The 23,026-nt window shown below is 41.2% G+C and overlaps 2 protein-coding genes across 4 annotated transcripts in view; one reads left to right on the top strand and one right to left on the bottom strand.

Annotated features, from left to right (window-relative positions):
• puf (ubiquitinyl hydrolase 1 puf) overlaps positions 1–10,031 on the bottom strand; it is a 56,376-nt gene extending 46,345 nt beyond the window's left edge. The window contains exon 1 of the mRNA XM_065229790.1: positions 9,247–10,031. Coding sequence (XP_065085862.1) covers positions 9,247–9,289 — 43 coding nt within the window. The 5' untranslated portion in view covers positions 9,290–10,031. The remainder of the gene's footprint in view (positions 1–9,246) is intronic.
• Positions 10,032–17,297: 7,266 nt separating this feature from the next.
• alpha-Man-IIa (alpha-mannosidase 2) lies at positions 17,298–22,784 on the top strand. Of its 3 annotated transcripts, none has more exons than XM_065229798.1 (7): positions 17,298–17,848; positions 17,920–18,539; positions 18,602–19,669; positions 20,344–21,403; positions 21,465–21,878; positions 21,944–22,126; positions 22,583–22,784. In XM_065229798.1, exons 1-6 carry the CDS (start codon positions 17,741–17,743, stop codon positions 22,088–22,090), a joined length of 3,417 nt encoding a protein of 1,138 aa, XP_065085870.1. In that variant the 5' UTR covers positions 17,298–17,740; the 3' UTR covers positions 22,091–22,126; positions 22,583–22,784. The 3 variants fall into 3 exon arrangements, with proteins under 3 accessions (XP_065085870.1, XP_065085869.1, XP_065085868.1); XM_065229797.1 differs by having other exon boundaries at positions 22,264–22,784; XM_065229796.1 differs by having other exon boundaries at positions 21,944–22,784.
• Positions 22,785–23,026: the final 242 nt, after the last annotated feature.

Raw genomic sequence — 23,026 nt, 5'->3', positions numbered from 1 at the left:
ATTGCCATACAAATCAAATGGGAATCACTTCACCGTGACGACAAGTGACAAGTTTTCACCGTTAAGTGACATCCGTAATAAGCCCCAATATATATGAGTATCATAAACTCCAGATTGCGTCCAGCCAAAATATTCCGAGCCCGAAGGGAATCGTTCGACTCAGATCTGACTCCACGATGCTCAGCACATGACCAAATATTATGATCCGCGTCCTGGTAACCTTGTCCACATTCACAGAGCTTGCTGTCCCCCAGCCAGGCTTGCCTAAACTCCTCGAACTCAGATCATACCGTATAGATGGATGCTCATTCATCGTGAGCTAGTTCATCTCTCACATATAAAGAGCAATGATGTCAAATCCAAAGAGCGCAAAAGAGCTCGAGCTCAGATTGATGCTCAAGCTGGACTTCCACAAACACGCATCACGATGAGTGATGCGGGGTTCGTTCTTGAGTGAGTCGTGATTCACTTCGGGATTTTGAACTTCGGGATGGACTCGATGAAACCGTAAATATAGAGCTTCGTTATGCACTCGGAGAAAGCACGCACGGCCTTTGATTGATGCACGGTTCTTCTATTCAATATTACGATACAAACAATGCATTCAATGGACTATTTGCAGAGAACGTAACATTTTTATAGATTGATGTTTTTTTGGGTTACTCAAACTCAGTCACAAAAATCTTTGATCGTTTTTTCCGCTAAGTGCTTTATGAGTGGATAAACGAAATTATATTTCTGACTTAGAATGTACGAGGGAAAAACTAGTAAAAGCACTAATTACTCCGTTTATGGATTATCCCTTGGTGTTCGTATTCCCCTGTTGCCTTTTAACATGTTTACTCATTCAATTCGCTACCCCGTGTGTGCAGTAGCTCGGAAATCTTTCTGGACCAACAATTGAAATAGGCGAACAACCCAACGTAAGCAATGGCTTTAAACACAAAATTCTCGAGAATCAAAACACTACCACGTACACTAAAATTGCCATTCGATAAAGGAAGTTTGCTCGATCAGATAATGGTGCTAGATTATTTGAGAGAACATGAATTGAAAATATTCCCCATTTCAATCTCTCCCCATTCCCGATTCCCGGATTTTCAAAACCGCCGAAAGTGTACCAAAAAATCATTTTGTTTTAATTTAAATCAATGTTAATTGAGACGTTATTCAATGAGCGCGTGATAACTATAGGTTGCATAATTATCACGCGTTCATCGATTAAAATTTGAAATAATCAGCTGGGTAAAAAATGTATTTACTCTACCTTAAAATTCAGCATAGCATTAAATTTGCAACTTGCAACTCATACATGATGGATAGCGTAGAAATTTCTATCTCTGAATAGAGGAACTGACGGCTTCGGCATGACAGACTATTTTCGGCAACCCAAATTGAAACACTATTTTCACTGGATTTTCTTACGAAAACACTTCGCTGAATGCATGCAAACGATTCTTTATGCTTTCAGCTTCAATTTGACTATATTTTTACCACTGAGAAAAAGCAATCTAGCAAGGTTTTCTTGAAATGAAACACACGCACTACAAATTGTAGCTGATTTCGAGTTGCCGATAATAGAACAGCAGATTTACATGCAGTTCAAATGGAACGGTTGCCGAAGAAAAACTGGTTGCCGACAATACTCGCTCTCACTAGAGAAGATTGGAGCTTTGTTAAAGCGTTTCAAAACAGTTTTTGACAATTCTTTCGACTGAAATTGTTAGAGCAGCTGGCAGCAAAAGATTGTAAACAAACCAATACTGCATATGTGTGCGTTCCATAGAGAAAAAGGCTATAGAAAGAAGGCCGCTGCTTAGGTTGCCGAGAATACGTAAATTCCCCTATATGTATTCCCCGCATAACCCAATATCTCTTGAATCTCAATTGCGATTTTAGTTTTCGACACAAGAGATGATCCGATATACGATGACGAGACAGTTGAAATGCCGAAATCGTGGTTCAGTTTACAAACACGGGAGCTATTCTGCTTTTCCTAAAATAGGAGCGTTTGCCGAGAATATAGACAGTTACCCTACGATACAATTCAAGCTGAACATTGCATTAGGTCCAAAGTAACATAGACAGATTCTCTTCGTCGACTTTCTTTTGTTTGTCTTTTTCATCAGTATGTCGCTTAGTTCGAGATCAAGAGCACGTTGCTCTCCAAACCTTGTGTTCTCAATCCCTACCCTGCCATCCATTTGTTGCAATTTGTTACCCCTAGCCTCGAGATAGCCGCGAGTAATCGGCCCCCGGCGTTAGTTTTAAGTCGTTTTGTTATCTAAACAATGAATAATGACTCCGCAAAGCTACAGCAAATGAGCCTGGAAAAATAAACACATTATTAAAAAATTATCCTAGATTTGAACAAATGTTTCAACTCTGAACACTGCGCCGACATATGATAACTTTGTCACGAAAAATAAATTTCTGGTCTGTATGACCCTTATAAACTCGGAAACTACTGAACAGATCGGCGTGAAAATTTGTATGCAGGGGTTTTTGTCTAGTGTTAAGTGTTCAATCTGTGCAACCTCTGGTTGAAGATGGTGTCAATTGTCTGTTGTCTTCCCATGTAATAATCTTCAGAATTCCCTCTAAATTCCTCACTTGTCCCGTAAGCTCATTGAAATGCTCCTCAGATTTCCCTAGGAACAAGAACTGGAATTAGGGCGTAACAACTGTTGTAAACAATGCATTCTCTCGATGATTTCTAAAAATTCAAGGCACGCCCACGCAAACCAATATAACCATCAGGTAGAGGAAGTCTTCTCCTACCCGATGATAATGTAGATTTGCGTGGGCGAACTTTGACTTTCTAGAAATCATCGAGAAAAATCATTGTTCTAATTCCAGCTCTATCTAGTTTGCTTCTTTAGAAATTATAACACAACTAGCCTTAAAACTCTCCTAAATAGTCCTTTAAAATTTACCTAAAAAATTCGTTGAAAATTTCTTTGGAAATTTCATTAGAACTCCTTTGCAATATTCCTTAGATTTCCTTTGGGATGTACCTTAGAATTTTCATTGACTTCATTTAAGAAATTCAGTGTTCACTCGGCTGTCGACAGAAGCAGGTAACTCTGTGTGTTACGCGATCGTCTGTTTACTCGGCAGCAACCATTGTGTGGTCCTCCTCATTGTTCTTCATCAGCAGTACTTTCAGTCGATGCGTCGTCGACTTTGGAACGAGATGCCGCAACCGTTTCGTGATGAATGTGTGAGTACTGACCACGTTTTGCGTCCATTGCTGCAATGGAAGCGCTCTGCCTCCCGTTGGCGATACTGCCATACAATGAAACCGTTGGAAGCGGCTCCCATTCTGATGGAAGAGGCTTTTTGGATAGCGGAAGATAGTGTTTATTGATTATAGCTTTAAGATGTTTTGTATAGTGAACAAGAATCCTCGGCCCTGTAAGGTTAATTCGGTTGAGCCTTATCAAATAAATTAATGGACAAAAAAATAAGAAATTCCTTTGGATTCTCTATATTCTCTCGGCATTCTGCTCACAAATACCTTGGAGTTCCCCTTACATTTTTTTTTTAGAATTCTCAGAACTCTCTTTGGAATTACATTGAAATCTTATTCAGAATTCTGTAAGAAATATAATTTGAATCCTAATCGGAATTCCCTTGGAATTCTCCTTACGTTTCACCAGGAATCTGTAGTTCAACCAGGGATGCCATTCTCCCCACTGTAAGCAGGGTGATGAGTTGAAAAGACACCTCGCACTATGAAAAAAGCAAACTCACCCGAAAGATCTATATTTTGTTTTCACTTTCTACCGGTTCTCCCAATTCACAGGCAAATACAGTTTCTGACGTCCACACTTTTTCTATTAACGTACAGTATGTAGTCAATTATTTTAAAATTTGGTAAAATAATAATGTTTAGTTGCTTCAGTTTAGTTGACAGACAGACATGGGATAGAGATCGATTAGGATCACAGCGAGAGTTCCACAAGGCTCCATCCTTGGTCCAACGCTCTGGAACGGGATGTACACCGGCGTGCTAACGCCGAAGCTGCCCAAAGAAGTTGAGATCGTTGGCTTTGCGGACGACGACGTCGTCTTGACGGTAACAGACGAGACACTGGAAGAGATGGAAGTGTTGGCGACCGAGGCGATCGACATGATTGGTCGATGGCACGCCATAACCTCAAAGCGTGTGTTGAAATACCTGGGAGTGATGATCGATGACCGGCTAAACTTCAACAGCTACGTCGAAAAGGCTTCAAAGGCCATCAACGCGATAGCTAGAATCATGCCGAACAATGCTGGTCCCAGCAGTAGCAAGAGGTGTCTTCTGGTCAGTGTGTCGTCGTCGATACTGAGGTATGGAGGTCCAGCCTGAGTTGAAGCTGGAAACAAAGCAGAACCAAAGGAAACCGAGCAGTACGTTCCGGCTCATGACCATGCAAGTCATGAGTGCGTACAGAACCATGTCATCGGAAGCAGCAGTATGCGTTATCGCCGGAATGATCCCTATCGGCAACAGGAGTGAAACACGGCGGAGAATGGTAGATGGACTCTTCGACCTTGGTCAACAGAAAACAAGGAGACATCAACTACCACCTAACGCAGTTCCTGTCTGGCCACGGCTGCTTCAGGAAGTACCTGCATCGGTTCGGACACGAAGCGTCACCCCTCGTTCGGCGTGGACAACGTGGATGAAACGCAGGAGCATGTGATCTTCGACTGTCAAAGGTTCGAGGCAGTGCGATGGGAGATGTGTCGAGAGGAAGGCACTTGGAATGCCGTCAGCAGCTGCAGCGAAAATGGAGAGAGGAGCAGCGATCTAGCAACACCAGAACATCCGATGAATATTGACGAGATGCCGCTTCAAGTTGAATATCGTGTCCAATCTGAATGTTTTTTTTTTAAATTTCCGAGGAGACAAGCATAGATTCACCTCAGAGAATGATATCTCTCGTACCCGGGTGATTCTCCCCAGAGAATTTTCAACCCTGAGTTCAGCAGAACTAACTTGAAAGGAATCTTTAGGTTTCACTTCAAGTTTTCCTAACAATTCTTCCTCTGAAATTCTGCTCTGAATTCCCTTGAAATTATCCCTAGAGTTCGTTGGAAATTCACATCAAATTCATTCATTAAAGACCATAAGCTTGTAAAAGTTAAAAGACAATTACATATTTATTTATTTTTTTTAATCTGGGGTTTTGGAAAGTATTTAATGTTCGACGTCTTGTATAGATCATTTCCGGAGATGAACTAGTCAAAGACTAAAAATCTAAAAAAAAAAACCTTCTGATTTGAATGAAACATTGCTCATATGTTCGCTGCTACCAATGGTTTGTAACTTTTATAAAGGGAGTATTCAAAAAATGGATTCTATTTTTTCAAAAAATCATTACAAGGAACTCAGAATACACGAAATTACACTTTTAGATACCAGGTGAATCTTTGTCTTTGACGAAAAAATGAATGAGATTTTGACGAAGGTTAATAACAGTGACAAACCTTAGCACTGGTTGTAGGTAATTAAATGTTCTTTGAGAAAAAAGTACCCTAAACAAAAAAAAACTCAGTAAATTTTTGAAAAAAGTTTATATGTGTCAATTTATCAAAAAATATGCGTAGAGTCCAAATAAATTATTATTGAACTAAGAAATATGTAATATCGTTATATTTTGAAAATCAAAAAAAAAAAATATAGCAAGTTACCAGCTACCAAATTTCAGGGTAGTACTTCAGCTTTCTTTACACAAAAAATATAAAAATCGAAAGGGGTGTTTTGAGAAAATAAACGTTTTATCTCTTTTTCAGGGTGTCGGCTCAAAGAAGATAACCAATTTCTCTGATATTATCTGATTTTCCAGTAGATTAAAAAAAATCCAGATGTAGTGCCTATCCGTTTTTGGCAACACTCATCAGCTATTGCTTTACTCAGATGTCTCGCGTAACATTTGAAAAGGGCCTATGTCCAAAATGTAAACAAACCGATTTTTGATACCATTCTGTAGCACTGGTAATTAGCTACCAGTCGTATAGGAATGTTCCGCATTATCGATAAAAATCATTAAAAATAACTTGATTTTAAAAACGGCCGATCCACCAAATTTTTCCAATCATTCATGCTAAAACGGCCTAACCTCGGGCCTAACATATATTTTTTTTCGTTCGATGAGGTTCCATTCATAAGCCTAGCGACGTAGAAGGGCCGATGATTGAAAAATTTCAAATCAAAGCTAAGCCCTACTGCTTGAGGCAGGGCCGATGATTTATTTGACGTTAAGGAAAGGCTTAGCAAAGGGCCTACAATTTATGATGACAAGCACAACGGCTTAACAAAAAGGGCCTAACCATTTAAAGATTCACAAAAAGGCTTATTACTGTGATATTAAATTTTTATCGATTTTCATGTATTTTTGAAAACGTTTCGCATGTTTTGGATGTTGTGTACTGAGATATAGTTACTATTGTTATTGTGAGCAATATAAATGCCTAAAATACTTCAATCTATTTATATAGGAATTAAATACTGGCGGAAAAATTTACAATTCATTTTCTGGATTGTTTACATTTTGGACATAGGCCCTTTTCAAATGTTACGCGAGATGTGTACTAGTGTTTTCTGGACATTTTTTCATGAAATAGCCCATGGACTTCTAATCCATGAAGAATGAGCCAGTACAGTCTGAAATTGAATAAAGCGGTCGATATCACGTGTTGTCTAAGTTCAAGCAGTAACCGGGATGTTACTATGATTGACAGCGATGTGTGAAGGAAACTGCAACCATCTCGATATCAATCCACAAAAAAATGCTTGCTTAATCGCATAATGTTTTCAGCAAGTTCCGTGATCCATTTCTTACCTCGATTTACTCCAGGATACGAGAAAAGGTCCTTGGAATGGACATTTTCTTATCCTTAGAAGTTCTTCTCTAACTGTTTCCGAATTCCACGCTAGGGATCGACATTCAATCAGTTGCCCTACACCTTGCATATGAAACACTTGTCTTGTAATCCCATTATAATTTTATTTTTCTTTGACCATGTTGAGACCCAGCTTCGTAAGAAAATTATTAAACGCTTAACCAAACGCTAATTCACAGCCGTATTTTTCCGAGCTAACCAGGTTTACAAAATGCATGAATGACGTAGTTTTAATGTGACCTCCCTAACGACTTTTACTGAGGTGTGCTTTAATTATAGATTGTTTAGCTTTTGTATGTTTAGTTAATGTTAATGCTCAATATTTAAAATCTTTGATTCTTACTAGATCAGTAGCTGTTCCGTATATCTGCCAAAATACAGGTATTCTATAACGTAACCGACCTTGTTCACTTCTACCATTGAAGTTGACCTTTCTATACATATTTATTTCACTCATCCTATTCCTTTGGGGGTACAATATTTGAAGATTCTGGGTGAAACAGCTATTAAGAGACGCTAGTTTGCAACTTTAATTACACCGAGTAATTAAGTTGTTTGAAACTAGCGAGGTCAGTCATACTTATTAATAAGTTTCAGTGATTAAGAAATATTTTCCTGAATTTGAATGAAATTCCTTGAGATTTCCTAGCAGAGCGTGCATTTCGCTTCAACATCTTAGACCGAGGTGGAACTGAAACTGGTCGCAGAGGGAGCACATTCGTCGTTACATTCATCATTGTCGTCTTTGGAAAAGTTCTCTTGTCGACATCCAAGAACTTCAACTAGTTGCTCGATGTCCAAATAGCATAGGTATCGGTTGATCAAATATACCGCCATGGAAAGTGCCTCTGCCCAAGGGATATTTGGGAGTCTAGACCTAGAGCGGGCACCTTTTCTACGATTGTTCAAAATTAAAGAGAATCGATTTCCACCGTAAAAGTTCACATCCATCTGCTGAGCTGAGTGAACTAACTCTAGAATCTCCACAGCTCACGTTCCGTTTGACCCAATTGGTAGCCTAGTCTGCTTATCCATCGGACAGATGCGACAATCCTTTATATTCTTCTCACCAACCTTCATGCCTTCAGCAAACTTCTTGGCATTTGTTATGCTGTGGTGTCTCATTCGATGCAGGTTACCTTCCTGACTGAATTTATCGGATCTTAACTGATTAGATCGCGCTTAAATTAGATTTTTCAATGGCCTACCCATGTAGAACTTTATCCGTCGCATAGGAGCCTCTCGCCTTTGAGTCAAGATTTCTTATTTGCTTGATCTTGGTCAAATCGAATCTCAACCATCGCTTAGGCGTCTCTCCCCTTCAAGGTAAGACTTCTCAATTGCCTGACCCGATCAGGTGTTATTCATCGAGAATACATATAGCCTATAATTTCGCTTTAATCGCAGAATGACATTTTAGTTTAATTCTGTTATAGCATTCGCAATGGATTTTTGCCCGTCGTCAAAGTGGTATTTCGTGATGAAATCCTAAACTCGATTTGACAACCTAAAAAAATATCCTTTTAATGAATCATACAAAGCAATGGTTATTTAAGACTAGATCCACCACATGGATCATAGTGAAACACGTCCAGTCCAGTGGATTGCGACGCGATGGCGATCATCATATATCCTCCGGAAAACCACTTGCTTCTACAAGTCGTTGTCAGACATTCTTGGTTTCGTTGAGAAACGAATAGCGTTATAGGACCTGAGCTAACTTCAGTCCATTGGTCTTCCGAGAATAGCGTCATCCGCAGACTTAGTTGATTATAAGCCTAAATTAATTAATTTTTTACATATATGAAGGGTTGACCGTTGGCAAATCACCCGACAATGCTGTCGATTAGTTTTCTCTTCTGCAGTTCGAATCTAAATGAATCTCTTGTAAGCTATCAAGAAATGCGGTTCATAAAAGCTTAACCGACCTGATTATTCTTTACCTCATAAAAACTTTTTTTTTTTTTAACAAAGTTTCAACCCTCACCCATAAAAATCAGTTATATGCCTATATATTTCTTAAAAAAATATTGAGCCTAACTTATGCAAAATACGCAATAATATTATCTATTATTAATATGAAAATACTTGTGGACAAAATGATCAAACTACCAACCTATTACCAGTTGCAGAAATTGTTAAATTTAACTAATTTTTCCTTACAATATCAGCTAAAACATTAATGTTCCAAACGAAGAAAATCCTAATTCAACTGAAATCCGACAAAAAATCTAAGCCCTCATCATTATTATTGTAAAAGAAAACCCCTAATTTTCAAAGATGGCTAACGCACACACCTAAACACGCACATTCTACAATGTACAATACAATTGGCTACACAACACTTACATGACCCCAGCAGATTCAGAAACCCCGAGCAAACATCGCACATTTTTCCGCACCGGGTTGACTCTCCGACTTCTGTTGGGGGCTCAAGCGGCAGCAAATCACGGGAAGTTGCTTCTCCGGCTGCGCTTCCTGTTGCTGCTTGTATTTTCTTCTTCTGCTGCTGCTGCTGCTGCCCACCGGCACTTCCAAAAACTTATCCCACAAGGGACAACGACGACAACACACCACCAAAATATTCCACAACAGTCTTTTCTCTTCTTGTTGATATGAACTTCGGATTCCGCACACTCGCCCAACCGACCGATCGAGTGCAAGCAGCGGCAGGGGTGGGATGCCTCCTTCTTGTTCTTCTTGGGTTCGTAGCGTTGCACACAAAACACACACTTGCGACTTGCACACGCACACCACCGTAAATTCCTGCGGCGATGGCTGGCTGGCTGGCACTGGCAGTCAGCCCTAGCAGTATTCTTTCTTTCTGTCTCTCGACCCGTGGAAAAGAAAAAAAAAACTTCAGGAGGTTCTTTCTCCCGACGACGAAAGAAGGGCACTTTTCTCAGCCAAATCGATCACGTTCAACGGTGCGACAACCGAAACCGAACGGGGAAAACCGTAGCCAACATTTCGCGACTAGCGACGGGTGATTTTTAGCACAGGAAATCGGTGAAAAATGTGTTGGGATTTTTTTTCCTCAGCCCTAATCTTTCGCTTCAGCAGGATTGTGTGTGGCTCTTCTCTCACTACTCGGCTGCTACTTTTCGCGACGTATTCGCTTTTGTGTGTGAACTCGGCTCCGCGACGGTCGTTTTCGTCGTCGTCGCGGGTTTGACAGTTGGGGTTGCCGCATATCGCCGTCTTCGACCGGGGGGTTAGGAGATGGTGCGATTGGTACGGTGGTGTTCAGAATCCATCTTCTTCCTTAAGGGGAAGTTCACCGTTCCGAAAAAAATAATTATGATTTGATTTTTTCTAATTTTTCAAAGAAATTTCACGTGCAAAAACATTTTTTATAAGTCATTATGGCATAAAGTTGGACTCAAAAAACCATAAAACTTAACGGTACACAGAGGGAAATATGGGGATGCGGATGACGATCCACCTTCAGATTCACACTCAATTATAATTCAATCAGGAATTCAATGAAACTTGTCCATGAAGTCACAAACCTGTACTAATCTGCTCAATAGAAAAGAAAACACTTCTCTGTTCTGACCGAGCATGAGTTTGCTGATTTTATCTAAAGTTCTCAGAATATTACTAAAATTTGAATTTTAATTATGTTTTCCGATCTTTTCTAAAGTTTACTGATGTTCTCTGAAGTTATCATAATATTCCTGAAATTTTCTGATCTTCTCTTAAGTTTTCATAATTTTCCTGATTTTTGCTGATTTTCTCTGAAGTTCTTAGAATGTTTCTGACATTTTCTGATCTTCTCAAACCAGGGGGTAAGTCACTCTGTCACCTTGTGACTGTGCTGATTGTGTTTCTTGTGTGTTTTTGGGTGTTTCAGGGTGTTTCTATGTCGAACGAGCTGTTAAAACGTCAAGGGGCAACATACAATGTTTACTGGCAGCCATGACTTCCACATCGCTGAAAACGACAGATCCCCCTTCGTCGTTGTTTATTGGCGTTGACGGTGACTCTGTATACAACTATAGCTCTTTACTCCTATGGTAAAATCCAATAAGCAAACGACAGTCTGTGCGTGATACTTGGCGGAATTTGTTTGTACTATCCTTTCACTGACCCGAAAATTCCCATAAGATACCCATAAGTCGTAAAAGAAGAGACGATTTTTCGACAGTGTCATCGGCGCCAATTTTTCGGAATAAAACAACGGACAGGAGGATTATTTAATCCCAACAATACTACCAACAATCAATACGAAACTAACGATTTTAAATTGGCTCATTACTTTAGTAGCCTATTGGTCCCAAGCAAACGATTAACGTACCCTATTCTAGTTTAAATTCTATTACTACACTATGTTTGTTTTGATTCGCTATGAAAGTTTGACAGATAACATCAGGGGTGTGTGGATTCATGCAGAACATGCAGGGGTGAGTGAAATAGCTTGGGACTGCTTGGGACCGTTGTTCTGGTACTGAGTGAGCCAAAAATAATAATGATTTTCTTCGGGACCCAGTGGTCTTAGAGTTACCTCTACACAGCAAAAAAAGTTGTTGAATATTACATCGAAACTGCTGCAACCAGGTCAATCCATCGGTTGTATAATATCACATTGTACGATGTACATCGATTTTGCGAACAAAATTACATCCATTGATGTAATATTGTATCTGCTTTTTGCTATTACATCATTATTTCATACATCAGCTTGAATTACGTTGATCGATATTACATTTTTTTTTGCTGTGTATGATACTACCAACAATCAATACGAAACTAACGATTTTAAATTGGCTCACCACTTTAGTAGCCTATTGGTCCCAAGCAAACGATTAACGTACCCTATTCTAGTTGAAATTCTATTACTACACTATGTTTGTTTTGATTCGCTATGAAAGTTTGACAGATAACATCAGGGGTGTGTGGATTCATGCAGAACATGCAGGGGTGAGTGAAATAGCTTGGGACTGCTTGGGACCGTTGTTCTGGTACTGAGTGAGCCAAAAATAATAATGATTTTCTTCGGGACCCAGTGGTCTTAGAGTTACCTCTATGATACTACCATAGAGGTAACTATAAGACCACTGGGTCCCGAAGAAAATCATTATTATTTTTGGCTCACTCAGTACCAGAACAACGGTCCCAAGCAGTCCCAAGCTATTTCACTCACCCCTTTACGTCTGTGGTTTGGTTATCAATATTTTTTTTATTTTTCAATATAAAAGCATAAAACCGAAATTAAAAACGCAATGTATTAAAATATGCTAAGGTTTCCTCAGACAAAAACCCGCTACTCGTTGGACCCACGACGTGCTTGACGTAGTTGTCTATGTCCTGCTCTATTTCAGGGCTCAAGTTGACCGCACCGGTAAATTCAATGGAGTAAAAAATACCCTTAACTATTTAAACCGAATTTAAAAACAATCACCCGAGATGAAGAGCTTTGAGTGTGTTGGTTTATTTCCTTTCAATTCCGTTATAATTTCTTATCTTTTGACAGATACACGTATTTCGTCTACTACTTGCAGACTTCATCAGTGCCAAGTACTCAACACCTAGGCACTGATGGAGTCTGCAAGTAGTAGACGAAATACGCGTATCTGTCAAAAGATAAGCAATTTTAACGGAATTAAAATGAAATAAACCAACACACTCAAAGCTCTTCATAAAGGGATTCCGTTAAGAGGTTGCGAAATTTAGATCCAGAGAAAGCTTCGAATCACGCTCGGCTCAGTTAGGTCGATTACGACTAGTGTTCGTTTGAGTAGATTCGAGGGAACTTTACTGGTTTGAGCCAGGATATCAAGCATGCATGACATGAGAATTGAGGGAGTACTTTCTGATATCGGAGTGAACCTCCAGGCAGAGATATTCGACACACTCGTTTAGGTAGATGATGTGGATGACGATCAACGCAGGGATGAGAATTTGAATTCCTGCAAGTTTTTTTTAGACGTGTGCATAATTAAGGCGTCATTACTTAATGACATCCACCTTCAGATTCAGACTCAATTATAATTCAATGAAACTTATCCATTAAGTCACAATCCTGTAATAATCTACTCAATAGAATAGGGATAACACTTCTCTGTTCTGGCCGAGCATAAGTTTGCTGATTTTATCTAAAGATTCCTGGTCTTCTCTAAAGTTCTCAGAATATTAATAAAATTTGAATTTTAATTAAGTTTTTCGATCTTTTCTAAAGTTTGCTGATGTTCTCTGAAGTTATCAGAAATGGTTTTAAGTTTGGTGATTTTCTCTAAACTTATCAGAATATTCCTGAAATCTTCTGATCTTCTCTTAAGTTCTCATAATTTTCCTGATTTTCTCTGAAGTTCTTAGAATTTTTCTGAAGTTTGCTGATCTTCTCAAACGTTCTCTGAATTTTCCTGAAGTTTTCTGATTTTCTCTGAAGTTATTAGAATATTCCTGGACATTTATGATCATCTCTAAAATTTTCAGAATTTTCTTGAAGTTCGCCGATTTTTTTTAAGCTCTCAGAATTTTTCTGAAGTATGCTGATTTTCTCTGAGAATTCCTATAGTATTCTTTAAAGTTTTCAGAAAATTTCTGAAGTTCGCTATTTTTCTATAAGGTTCTCAGAATTGTCCTGAAGCATGTTGATCTTCTTTGAAGTTCATAGAATTTTCATTATATTTTCTGTTATTTTCTAAAGTTTTCAGCATTTATCTTAAGTTCGTTGATTTTCACTGAAATTATCAGAATATTTCTAAAGTTCTCAGAAAATTTCTGTAATTCTCTGAAAAAGAACTTAAAGCGAATTCTGAGAACTTCAGAGATGATCAGCCAGCAATCTTTCTGCACACAAAAAACAAAAATTGTTGCTTTAAGAATAATGCATGATCAAATTAAAAGTTTCCCAAATTTCGTAGTTTCAACTATGAAATTTTTCAAATGTAAAATAATTTTTTTGATTAGAAAGTGTTTCTTTCACTTTCGGCTTGTAATTTTAAAAGTCTATTTTTTAGAATAAAAGTTGTAAAATTGTCAAAAAATCTCTTCCTTGCGATGTGTTTGACAGTACTGGACCTGTATTTCCCGCCAAATTGGACATGCGAAACAAACAAACAAAACAAAAACAGCTGTGAAAATTAGCATGAGCAGCAGCAGTTTCTTGAACTTTTCCACATTTTCATCCACCGGTGCGCTTGTTTTTCTTCTGTAAGATACAAATAATAAGATGGAGACATTCGTGGTGACGATATGAAGTGGAAGGATTGGAAGGATCCTCCAGCTGCGGGATTTGGAGGTAAGATGATGAAATTTTCGAAGAGTTTGCTTGGTTCCGATTTTCCTAATTGATGTGTTTTGATTTTCAGCAGCCTCGTCAGAATTGCCGGAAAGGAAGGCTACTCCCACCATCACCATCACCAGCTGTTCAGCCAACTGTATATTTGCGTAATACGCTTCCCATGCTTTGAAGTTCCATAATGCCGTGCCCTTTCAGTCAGCATCATATAAATAAACTAAAATATATCAAATTAAATATTTCTATGCTTTATTTCTTTCAAAGTAAAAAGCAACTGAATTAAAAAGAATTCATATTTGAAATGAAAACATAAATCATTGCGATAAAACTGCCCATCTTTTAAATTAAATCCTTTCATAAGTCTATTTAAAAAAATAGGTTTTCATATTGACAGTTCTACAATTCGATTTGAAAGTTTCAACTTTTAAAAGTAAAAAACGAGCTACTTTTGAATTAACAGTTAGCTGACTTTTGTTTTGAAAGCTAAAGACTTTCTACCAAAAAGAACCAACGGAAACTTTTAATTCTACCAATGGATTTTTCAATTTTACTAACGATAATTTTTTGTGTGTGAGAACTTCTGAAAAGATTCAAACGTCAGGAAAATTCTGAGATCTTCAGAAAAGTTCATGGCAGTAAACTTCAGAAAAATTGAGAGGATTGAGATAAGTTTAGCAATCTTTAGCAAAGTTCAGCAATCCTCAGGGGAGTTCAGTGAACTTCGGAGATGTTGAGCAAACTTCAGGAAATTTTGCGAACTTTAGAGAAGTTATGAAAATTTCCGAGAAATACAGCGAACTGCAGAAAAGTTCAGCAAACTCTTGGGAAGTTCTGAATATTTCAATAAACTTAAAGTGCTTCAACGAGACTCAGAGTAGTTTAGCCAACTACCCAACAAACAATTTCAGCTGCAGATTAGCTTATACAGCCAAAATTTTCCTTATGCAGCTAATTTTTGCCTGTATAAGCTAAGCTGCAGCTAAAATTGTTTGTTGGGTATAAAGGACTTCAGAGAACTTTATTTTCCCGTCTGGCGATAACAGGATCAATAATGGCTCAAAACATACCCAACCTAGATTGCCCTAAGATGAATATTGCACATGAAACTAGCCAATACTGGCTCTTGGAAGTATCACAGTGTTGAGCCCAGTGTTATTTAGTTTATAAACAAATATAGATTTTATGCAGGATTTTATGGTTGCTAGTGAGCAATTTTTTTTTAAATTAATTATTTATAGTCACTTTAACACTCCTTGGTCATTCGTGACTTGTCCGGGGGTGAGATTTGAACTCGTGACTTTGGCGTGAGAGGTATGGATGTTAACCACTACGCCGGAGTCGCATTTATTTTCGCTTCACGTTTTGAAAGCTAGGTCGACATGCAGAAACACCTTCCGACACGCAAAAACACACAAGAAACACTGTTCGGCACGGATGGCAGAGGAGTTAAAACAAGCAATCCCGAGCTTTGTTTAATCACGCGAAGGTTTACTTACCACGCCAAACGGTTTGGATGGTACGCCGTTGCCCTGCGGAACTGCTGGAGCGAGTGTCTTTTTTCTCGATTCTATCAAAAAACTGTTCAAGACGCTAAGACAGTTACTCTACTAAATTAAGAGACTGTTAAGGCCCACGCACATTAGATCCGGATCGGACGCGTTGCGGCAAAGTGACAGCTAAATCTATTGTCTTACTGTCAAATTTACGTCAACGCAACGCAAACGGATCTAATGTGGGTGGCCCTTTACAATAGCGTGGTTGAGAATTTGATAGAAAGAAAAGGAGTGCCTTTAGCATAAGGTGTTTGGACTTTGTTTGTAGACTGAGGACTGAACTTCTCACTAAATTAGAGATTCTGGTATCATCAGTAATCTTAGTTTAACACCTGATGAAGGTACTGGCTGGAAGGAATTCGGATCTTAACAGATCAACAGACGTTTTAAGACTAACGAAAACATTCGATTTATTAAGTAGAAAATTTGCCTTATATAGGGGTTTGAGATTAGAAAGATTTGTCTCCTGCTAAGATCTTCCAAACGTAATGTTGATTAGAACGAAAGAGACAGAGAGTATTCCTAATCTAAACTTATCCATCGTTCTCCTTCAAGATCATGTGAGGCATTTCGGGACCAACCGAGGTCGCCCCATATCTAAATCTCAATTTAAGATGCTCAACAAATCTCACACTAGCGAATCATTTTTCATAAAATCTTCTTGCATTTCTCGCATCTACTTGCATCGCGCATCATCTTTTTGCAGGAAATCTTCAAAATCGTCATCAATCGTCTTTCTATCTACTCACCCTGTGAGCAGCTAGCCACAGCAAAACAATCTTTCCTGCAGCGTAGATAGAGTCGCCCCCCTCGGGACCAACGCAATCCTTCCAGAATAATCTCGTATGTATGCATAGATGCACTTGACTCCTACGCTGCGCTTATACCTAAGCTAAACTGGTGCAAGCGAATAGTTTCCCTATGCAGAGTTTTATTGCTTTGTTTTATGCTGCGTGCATCCGTTGGGTAAATCCTATGGTACAAACGAGAGCGTATATAGCGCTTATGCATTCTCTTATTACTCTTGACCTGGTACTTTGTGTCATTTTCGATGCTCTCGTATTCATTGAACCTGGCTAAGCAGAAGGGATGATAAACAGAACAGCTGTTTATATTTGACTTTGAACTTTTACTTCTTTGCATCGTCTTGGGTGATTCGAGAACGTTCTTCAATTATTGCTAATTTATAGCATTCTCAACAAACACAATCAACACAGGCACAAGGTGGCAGTGTAACTTACCATCTGTGCAAATCTTACCACAAAAACACTTGCATATTATGAGGCCGAAGATATTCATATAAAAATCATACTAAATCTATGTGATCGCATGAACGTTATGCGAAATTCTGATGAATTTCATTAATGTTGATTATTCTCCGTTTAAGCGATGATGCGACATCAGCCCTTGCGAATGCTCACTGTCAATTTCATTTGAAACTGAAATATTTCAACTCTGTTTACATTCAGCGTCGTCCCTGGGGTTCGACTCTGTTCATCAGCTGCCAGCCATTGTTTTGACAGCTCCGATTCAGCAGCAGCGCAGTCGCGAACGCGGATAATAAGAAGAAAAGAAAGCTCCGCAGTGTTTTTTTTCTCCATCAGTCCGTGCGAATAATCTTCCACCGTCGCATGCATATTCCGCCGGAAAGTTGGTAAAATTTCCGTGAAAATACATCCGTAGTGGTTGTTGTTTATCTACGTTCATGGAAATGGATTTGGCTGAGTTTTTGTGAGATTTTCTCCGGGGGAAAACTTTGCGAGTGTCGAGGAATATTCAAGTGCCAAAAAAGAACCTGCGACGAAAAAAGAGAAATTAATCCGTGCTGCAATGGTGTTAGTGGTGCTTCTCGAATTTCGGCACTGTGATTGATAACAAAACACACTGCGTGGAATATAGAATTGACTATTGAACTGAAAAAATACACCACAACGACGACGACGACGACCAGTTTTTTTTTTCACGGTCTAATGCTTGCGTGGAGCTAGGACGATAAGGGGAGCTGCAAATATTAGTTTTTCAACAACCCGAAATAAGCACAAAAATGGTCCGCATCCGGAGGAAGTTTGTGCTCATTCTGTCCGGAGTGACGCTCTTCGCGTTTCTGCTGCTGTATGTCATTTTGAACCATTCGATTCAATCGGAGAAACCGGTAAGGATGGGTCGTACCTAAGTTGTAGGAAGATTTGGGTTACATTTATTTATTTTATTCAATTGGAACAGGCCAGCTTCATGAGGCTGGAGGACAAAATTAAGCAGTTGGAATCGGGACTGAACAAACACCGGCGGGAGTTTGGTGCGATGAAGCAGCAGTTCGATACAATTCGAACGAATGGGCACCATCCGAATTCCCTGGACGGGGACGAGTACGGAGAGGAATCCCGGTTGGATAAGGTTCCAGCGGTGGCAGCTCCGCATCTGGGAAATCGTGAAATGATTAAAGATTCGGTAATCAGTCCGAACCGTGACACGGGAGGGACGTGTTCCCTCCGGACGGATATCATCCCCCAGCCGGACATACAGATGTTGGACATGTATGACAAGATACCGTTCGATAACATCGACGGAGGACCGTGGAAGCAGGGCTGGCGGGTGACGTACGACGAGAAGGAGTGGAATCAACACCACAAGTTGAAGGTCTTTGTTGTGCCACATTCGCACAACGATCCCGGCTGGATCTACACCTTCGATGAGTATTACGAACGACAGACGAAGGGGATATTTGCCAACATGCTGAGGCATCTGGAGGAGAACCCCGGTATGAAGTTTATATGGGCGGAAATTTCCTACTTTGCGACTTGGTATGACAAGCTTGCTCAGGAGCAGAAGGATATCGTAAAGAAGTAACGCTTGTTTGGTCTTGCTTTGTTAAATGTAATCCTCAGGACTCACCCTTGCTTTTCAGGTTAATCAAAAACCATCAGTTGGAATTCGTGACCGGCGGATGGGTTATGCCGGACGAAGCCAACGCTCACTGGTACTCGATCCTGCTGCAGCTTACCGAGGGTCAAACGTGGCTGAAAACTCGCCTCAATGTGACCCCCACGTCATCCTGGTCAATTGATCCGTTCGGCATGTCCGCATCCATGCCGTACATTCTGAAAAAGTCCGGCATCGACAATCTGCTCATCCAACGGACGCACTACACTGTGAAAAAAAATCTCGCCCTAAAAAAGCAGTTGGAATTCCGCTGGCGCCAACTGTGGGACACCACCGGCGAAACGGACCTGCTAACCCACATGATGCCGTTTTACTCATACGACATTCCGCACACCTGTGGCCCAGATCCGAAGGTATGCTGTCAGTTCGATTTCAAACGGTTGCCCCACTTTGGAGTTTACTGCCCATGGCGAGTTCCTCCGCAGCCCATAACCGACGACAACGTTGCCAAGCGAGCCGAACTGATCGTCGATCAGTGGCGCAAAAAGTCCGTTCTCTACAAGACGAGAAGCGTTCTGATCCCGCTCGGCGATGACTTCCGATACACTCAAAGCAAGGAGTGGGAGGCCCAACGGGTCAACTACGAAAAACTGTTCGAATACATCAACAACGAACCTTCGCTGAACGTGGAAGCCAAATTCGGAACCCTGCAGGACTATTTCGATTCGATACGATCGGCGTTGAAGGTCGAAGATTTCCCCTCGCTGAGTGGAGACTTTTTCACCTACGCCGATGTGAACGAAGACTACTGGAGCGGGTACTTCACCTCGCGACCGTATCACAAGCGCCAGGATCGCATACTGCTGAACTACGTCCGCTCGGCGGAGATGCTTTGGGCGTGGAATAGTTGGCCGGACAGAGAATGGCAACCGCTGGAGGAGAAAATGGAATACGCTAGGCAGCAGTTGGCACTGTTTCAGCATCACGATGGGATTGCGGGAACGGCCGAGAATCATGTGGTGGTAGACTATGCCACTCGGATGGCGACGGCCTTGGAGAATTGCAAGCTGGTGATGCAGCAGGCGGTTTACAGGTGAGTGATTGTACATAGAGCGGGAATTGCAAATTGGCGAGATCAGTGAACCTCAGATGTAAGTCCCGAGGACTTAGTTGGCAAATTTGGAAGACGGATAAACTAAAGGATCTCGAAGGCAAAAATATTCAACGCTCGATAAGTTTGTTCAAGTAATGTAAAAACAATGACCTCTTGAGTATGTTCAAAGAACTACGTGATTAATATCTGGAAATTCAAAAGGTAAGTTTAGCTGATCGTGAAGACTGAAGTCTTCACATGCAAGCCCAGAGGACTTAAACCCAGTCTTAATATGCAACACGATAGACCAATTTGAAAAGCTCAGGAACACATTCTGAGGAATATCGAAAGACAAGTTCAGTTGCAGGTGCAAGCCTAGAAGTTCTAGAGAAACTCTAGAAGACAAGCCCGAAGAACTTCTAAGACAAATGCAGATGACTTTGTTGGTGGACATAGCTTTGTGTTGAGCGGTAGATGACGCGATTGTACCTGTCTCATAGCGTTCGTATGAAAAAATGAAAGAGTTACCAGTCTTCTTGATTTGTTGTCTTCGTTTAAACCCAGCTTAACGACCGCTTGAAGCGACCTGTTCTTTCTTTAAATAAAACCTAGTTGCATCTTGTGATTCCCATAACTGACTCCAGTCCGTCTCATCTCTTATCCCCATCTCACAGGCTCCTCACGAAACCCTCGGTCTACCAGGCGGATCCCACCTTTTCCTACCTGAGCATTGACGATTCGCGAACCGTCGACGGAGCCGACACGTTCCGGCCAACGATCATCATCGGCGACGAACTGCCCATCAAGCACGTAGTCGTGCACAATTCCCTACCCTACCAACGCCAGGAACTGGTCGAAGTCTACATCGGGAAACCCTTCGTTACCGTCCAGGACGCCCGAACCGGTCAAACCGTCCCGGCTCAGATCGCACCCGTATGGTCATGGCACGCACGATCCGATGGAACCAGCACTCCGCAGTCATCGACCACCAAGTTCCGGTTGCTGTTCAAGGCTTCCGTGCCCCCCATGGGATTGGTTGTCTACACGATTAATTCACGGAATCGAGTGGATCATAGCAGTGGGGTAACGTACGCCAAAATTACTATCATGTCCCGCGCTCCATTCACGGTCAATTTGAACGGCTACCCGGAGCTGCCAGAGTTTAGTGAACCGCGCAAGATTTCGCTCAAGGTTGCCGAAGGTCCCGGGGCTTCGTTCAACGCGAATGGTCTGCTGAAGTCAATTTCCCTCGATTCGAACACCGTGCCGGTGCATTTGGACTTCCTCCGGTATGGTATGCGCTTCAACTCGGGCAAAAGCGGTGCCTATCTGTTCCATCCGGACGGTCCGGCCACGACGATGAAGTTGGGCGAACCGGTGGTTCTGGTGGTGAAGGGACCGCTGGAGTCGAGTATCACCGCCGGGTTACCATTTGCCACGCATCAGACCATTCTGCGGGAGGATGTCGGCCTTGAGATAAGAAACCTAGTGGATATCGGCGATCGGGAGAATACGGAGATTGTGATGCGATTGTCGACGAACATCGAAAGCGGAGAGTTCTTCTACACGGATCTGAACGGGATGCAGATTATCAAGAGGAAGCGGTTCGATAAGCTTCCGCTGCAGGCCAACTACTATCCGGTTCCGTCGGCGATGTACATCCAGGACGACAGTTTGCGGTTGACGATTGTGAGCGCCCAGCCGCTGGGTGGTGCATCGTTGAAGCCTGGAGAGGTGAGTGGCCTGTGTTAAAGCGTATTTTAGGAAGAATTTCATATTTGGTTTTTCCCCTCAGATGGAAATCATGCAGGATCGTCGTCTCTCGCAGGACGATGACCGGGGACTTGGGCACGGGGTGCTCGATAACCTTCCGGTATTACATCTGTTCCGGCTGGTGCTGGAAAACCGAGAATCCTGTACCAAGCTGGATCCAGGCTATCCGGCAGGATTCCTAACTACAACGGGGTACGGTGAGTTACGATCACTGCTGCATCCGCTGGACAAGTTGATCTTCAATGAGAACGAATGGACGGGGTTGTTGCCCAGTTTCGGTGCCAATCACGAACCTCTGGAGCGGGGAATGGAAGTGGTGGCGATGAGAAATCTCCCGCACGTGCGTGTCGGGAAAGACCGGAAGTCCTCGATTGGACTGGTGGTTCACAGGACCAACTTCGAGGATTGTGGATCGGAAGCCAGTGGAGAGGGCAATGTAAGTCTTTGCATAAAACTACCTACTAATTGAGAAGGATTGGTAACCTGAATTTTCCTTTTCAGCTGAACATCAAAAAGCTTCTCGATCTGGACGACGGTCACGAAATCTACGGTTCGGCGCTGACGCTGCTCCGCAAACAGGAGCCCCTGGTGGCCGACGATGTCAGCTTCTGTCCGATGGACTCGAAGGCCTTCATCATTCAGCGATAAAGCACCTGACTCCCGCAGCCGGAGTATTAGAGCAAAGTAAGTTGAATGCTGCGCTGCTTTCTGATTATGGCGAAACAATACTAGGAGGGGAGTCAGAGGAAACATACGCGCTTATAGAGTGGGGTGGGACGCCGGATTTTCTTTTTCATAAAAGAAACACTAATTTATTGTAGGACGAGATCAGAATCGGCTTCGAATGTTGGTATTTTACCTGATGATCCGCGTGACATTGGAAACCATTTCCGTGCAAGTTTGATGTGTGTGAAAGATTTTGAACGGTTGAGTGTGCGAATGATTTTCGATTTGAGTTCTAGTTCAATGGACGTGTGAAGTTTAAAAAAATATATAGCTACGATTGCACCGTTAGTGTGTAGGACTACAAACAGCATGATACAATTACACGCAAAATTAGATTTTTTTTTCTTTTACCTTACAAGGGAAAGGTTCTGAAATCGAAGAATATTTAGGACATGTGAATTTCCTTTATTCTAGTAGGAGGAATATTTATACCAGTGAGTGCAATTGGACTTTGGTGGGAGCTACATTACTACTCCGGAGACGTGGCGTGGAAGATGAACTTCTACCCTTTGGTTCGCGGAAGTAGACTATTATTGCTAAGGGATTAGGTATGGGATAAGTTCACAATAAATTTCTTACACACAGACGCATTATGATGGCACACCCATATACTTAAGACGATTGTGTATTGATTGAAATGGCAGGCTTCCGGTTTGAATAGTAGGAAATTTGAGAAATCCTTTGGATTGGTAGTTAAGGCAGCTTTCAATCACTTCAACTGAAGACCACCTGGCACGCGCCGGGCAGCTCTACGGCTCTACTCCTTAAACCGCGGAATTTAAGACAAACAACATCAACACGCTGAATTGCGGGAAGACTTTAGGCCACGCTTGACCACGCCGTTGATGGTGACAGATG

This window comes from Ochlerotatus camptorhynchus, unplaced genomic scaffold (genome assembly GCF_037179485.1).
Source record: "Ochlerotatus camptorhynchus isolate MF236.1 unplaced genomic scaffold, CSIRO-AGI_Acam_v1.1 ptg000323l, whole genome shotgun sequence".
Lineage (NCBI taxonomy): Eukaryota > Metazoa > Arthropoda > Insecta > Diptera > Culicidae > Ochlerotatus > Ochlerotatus camptorhynchus.
Note: the sequence above shows the minus strand (reverse complement) of the source record. Positions and strands in the feature narration are given on the sequence as shown.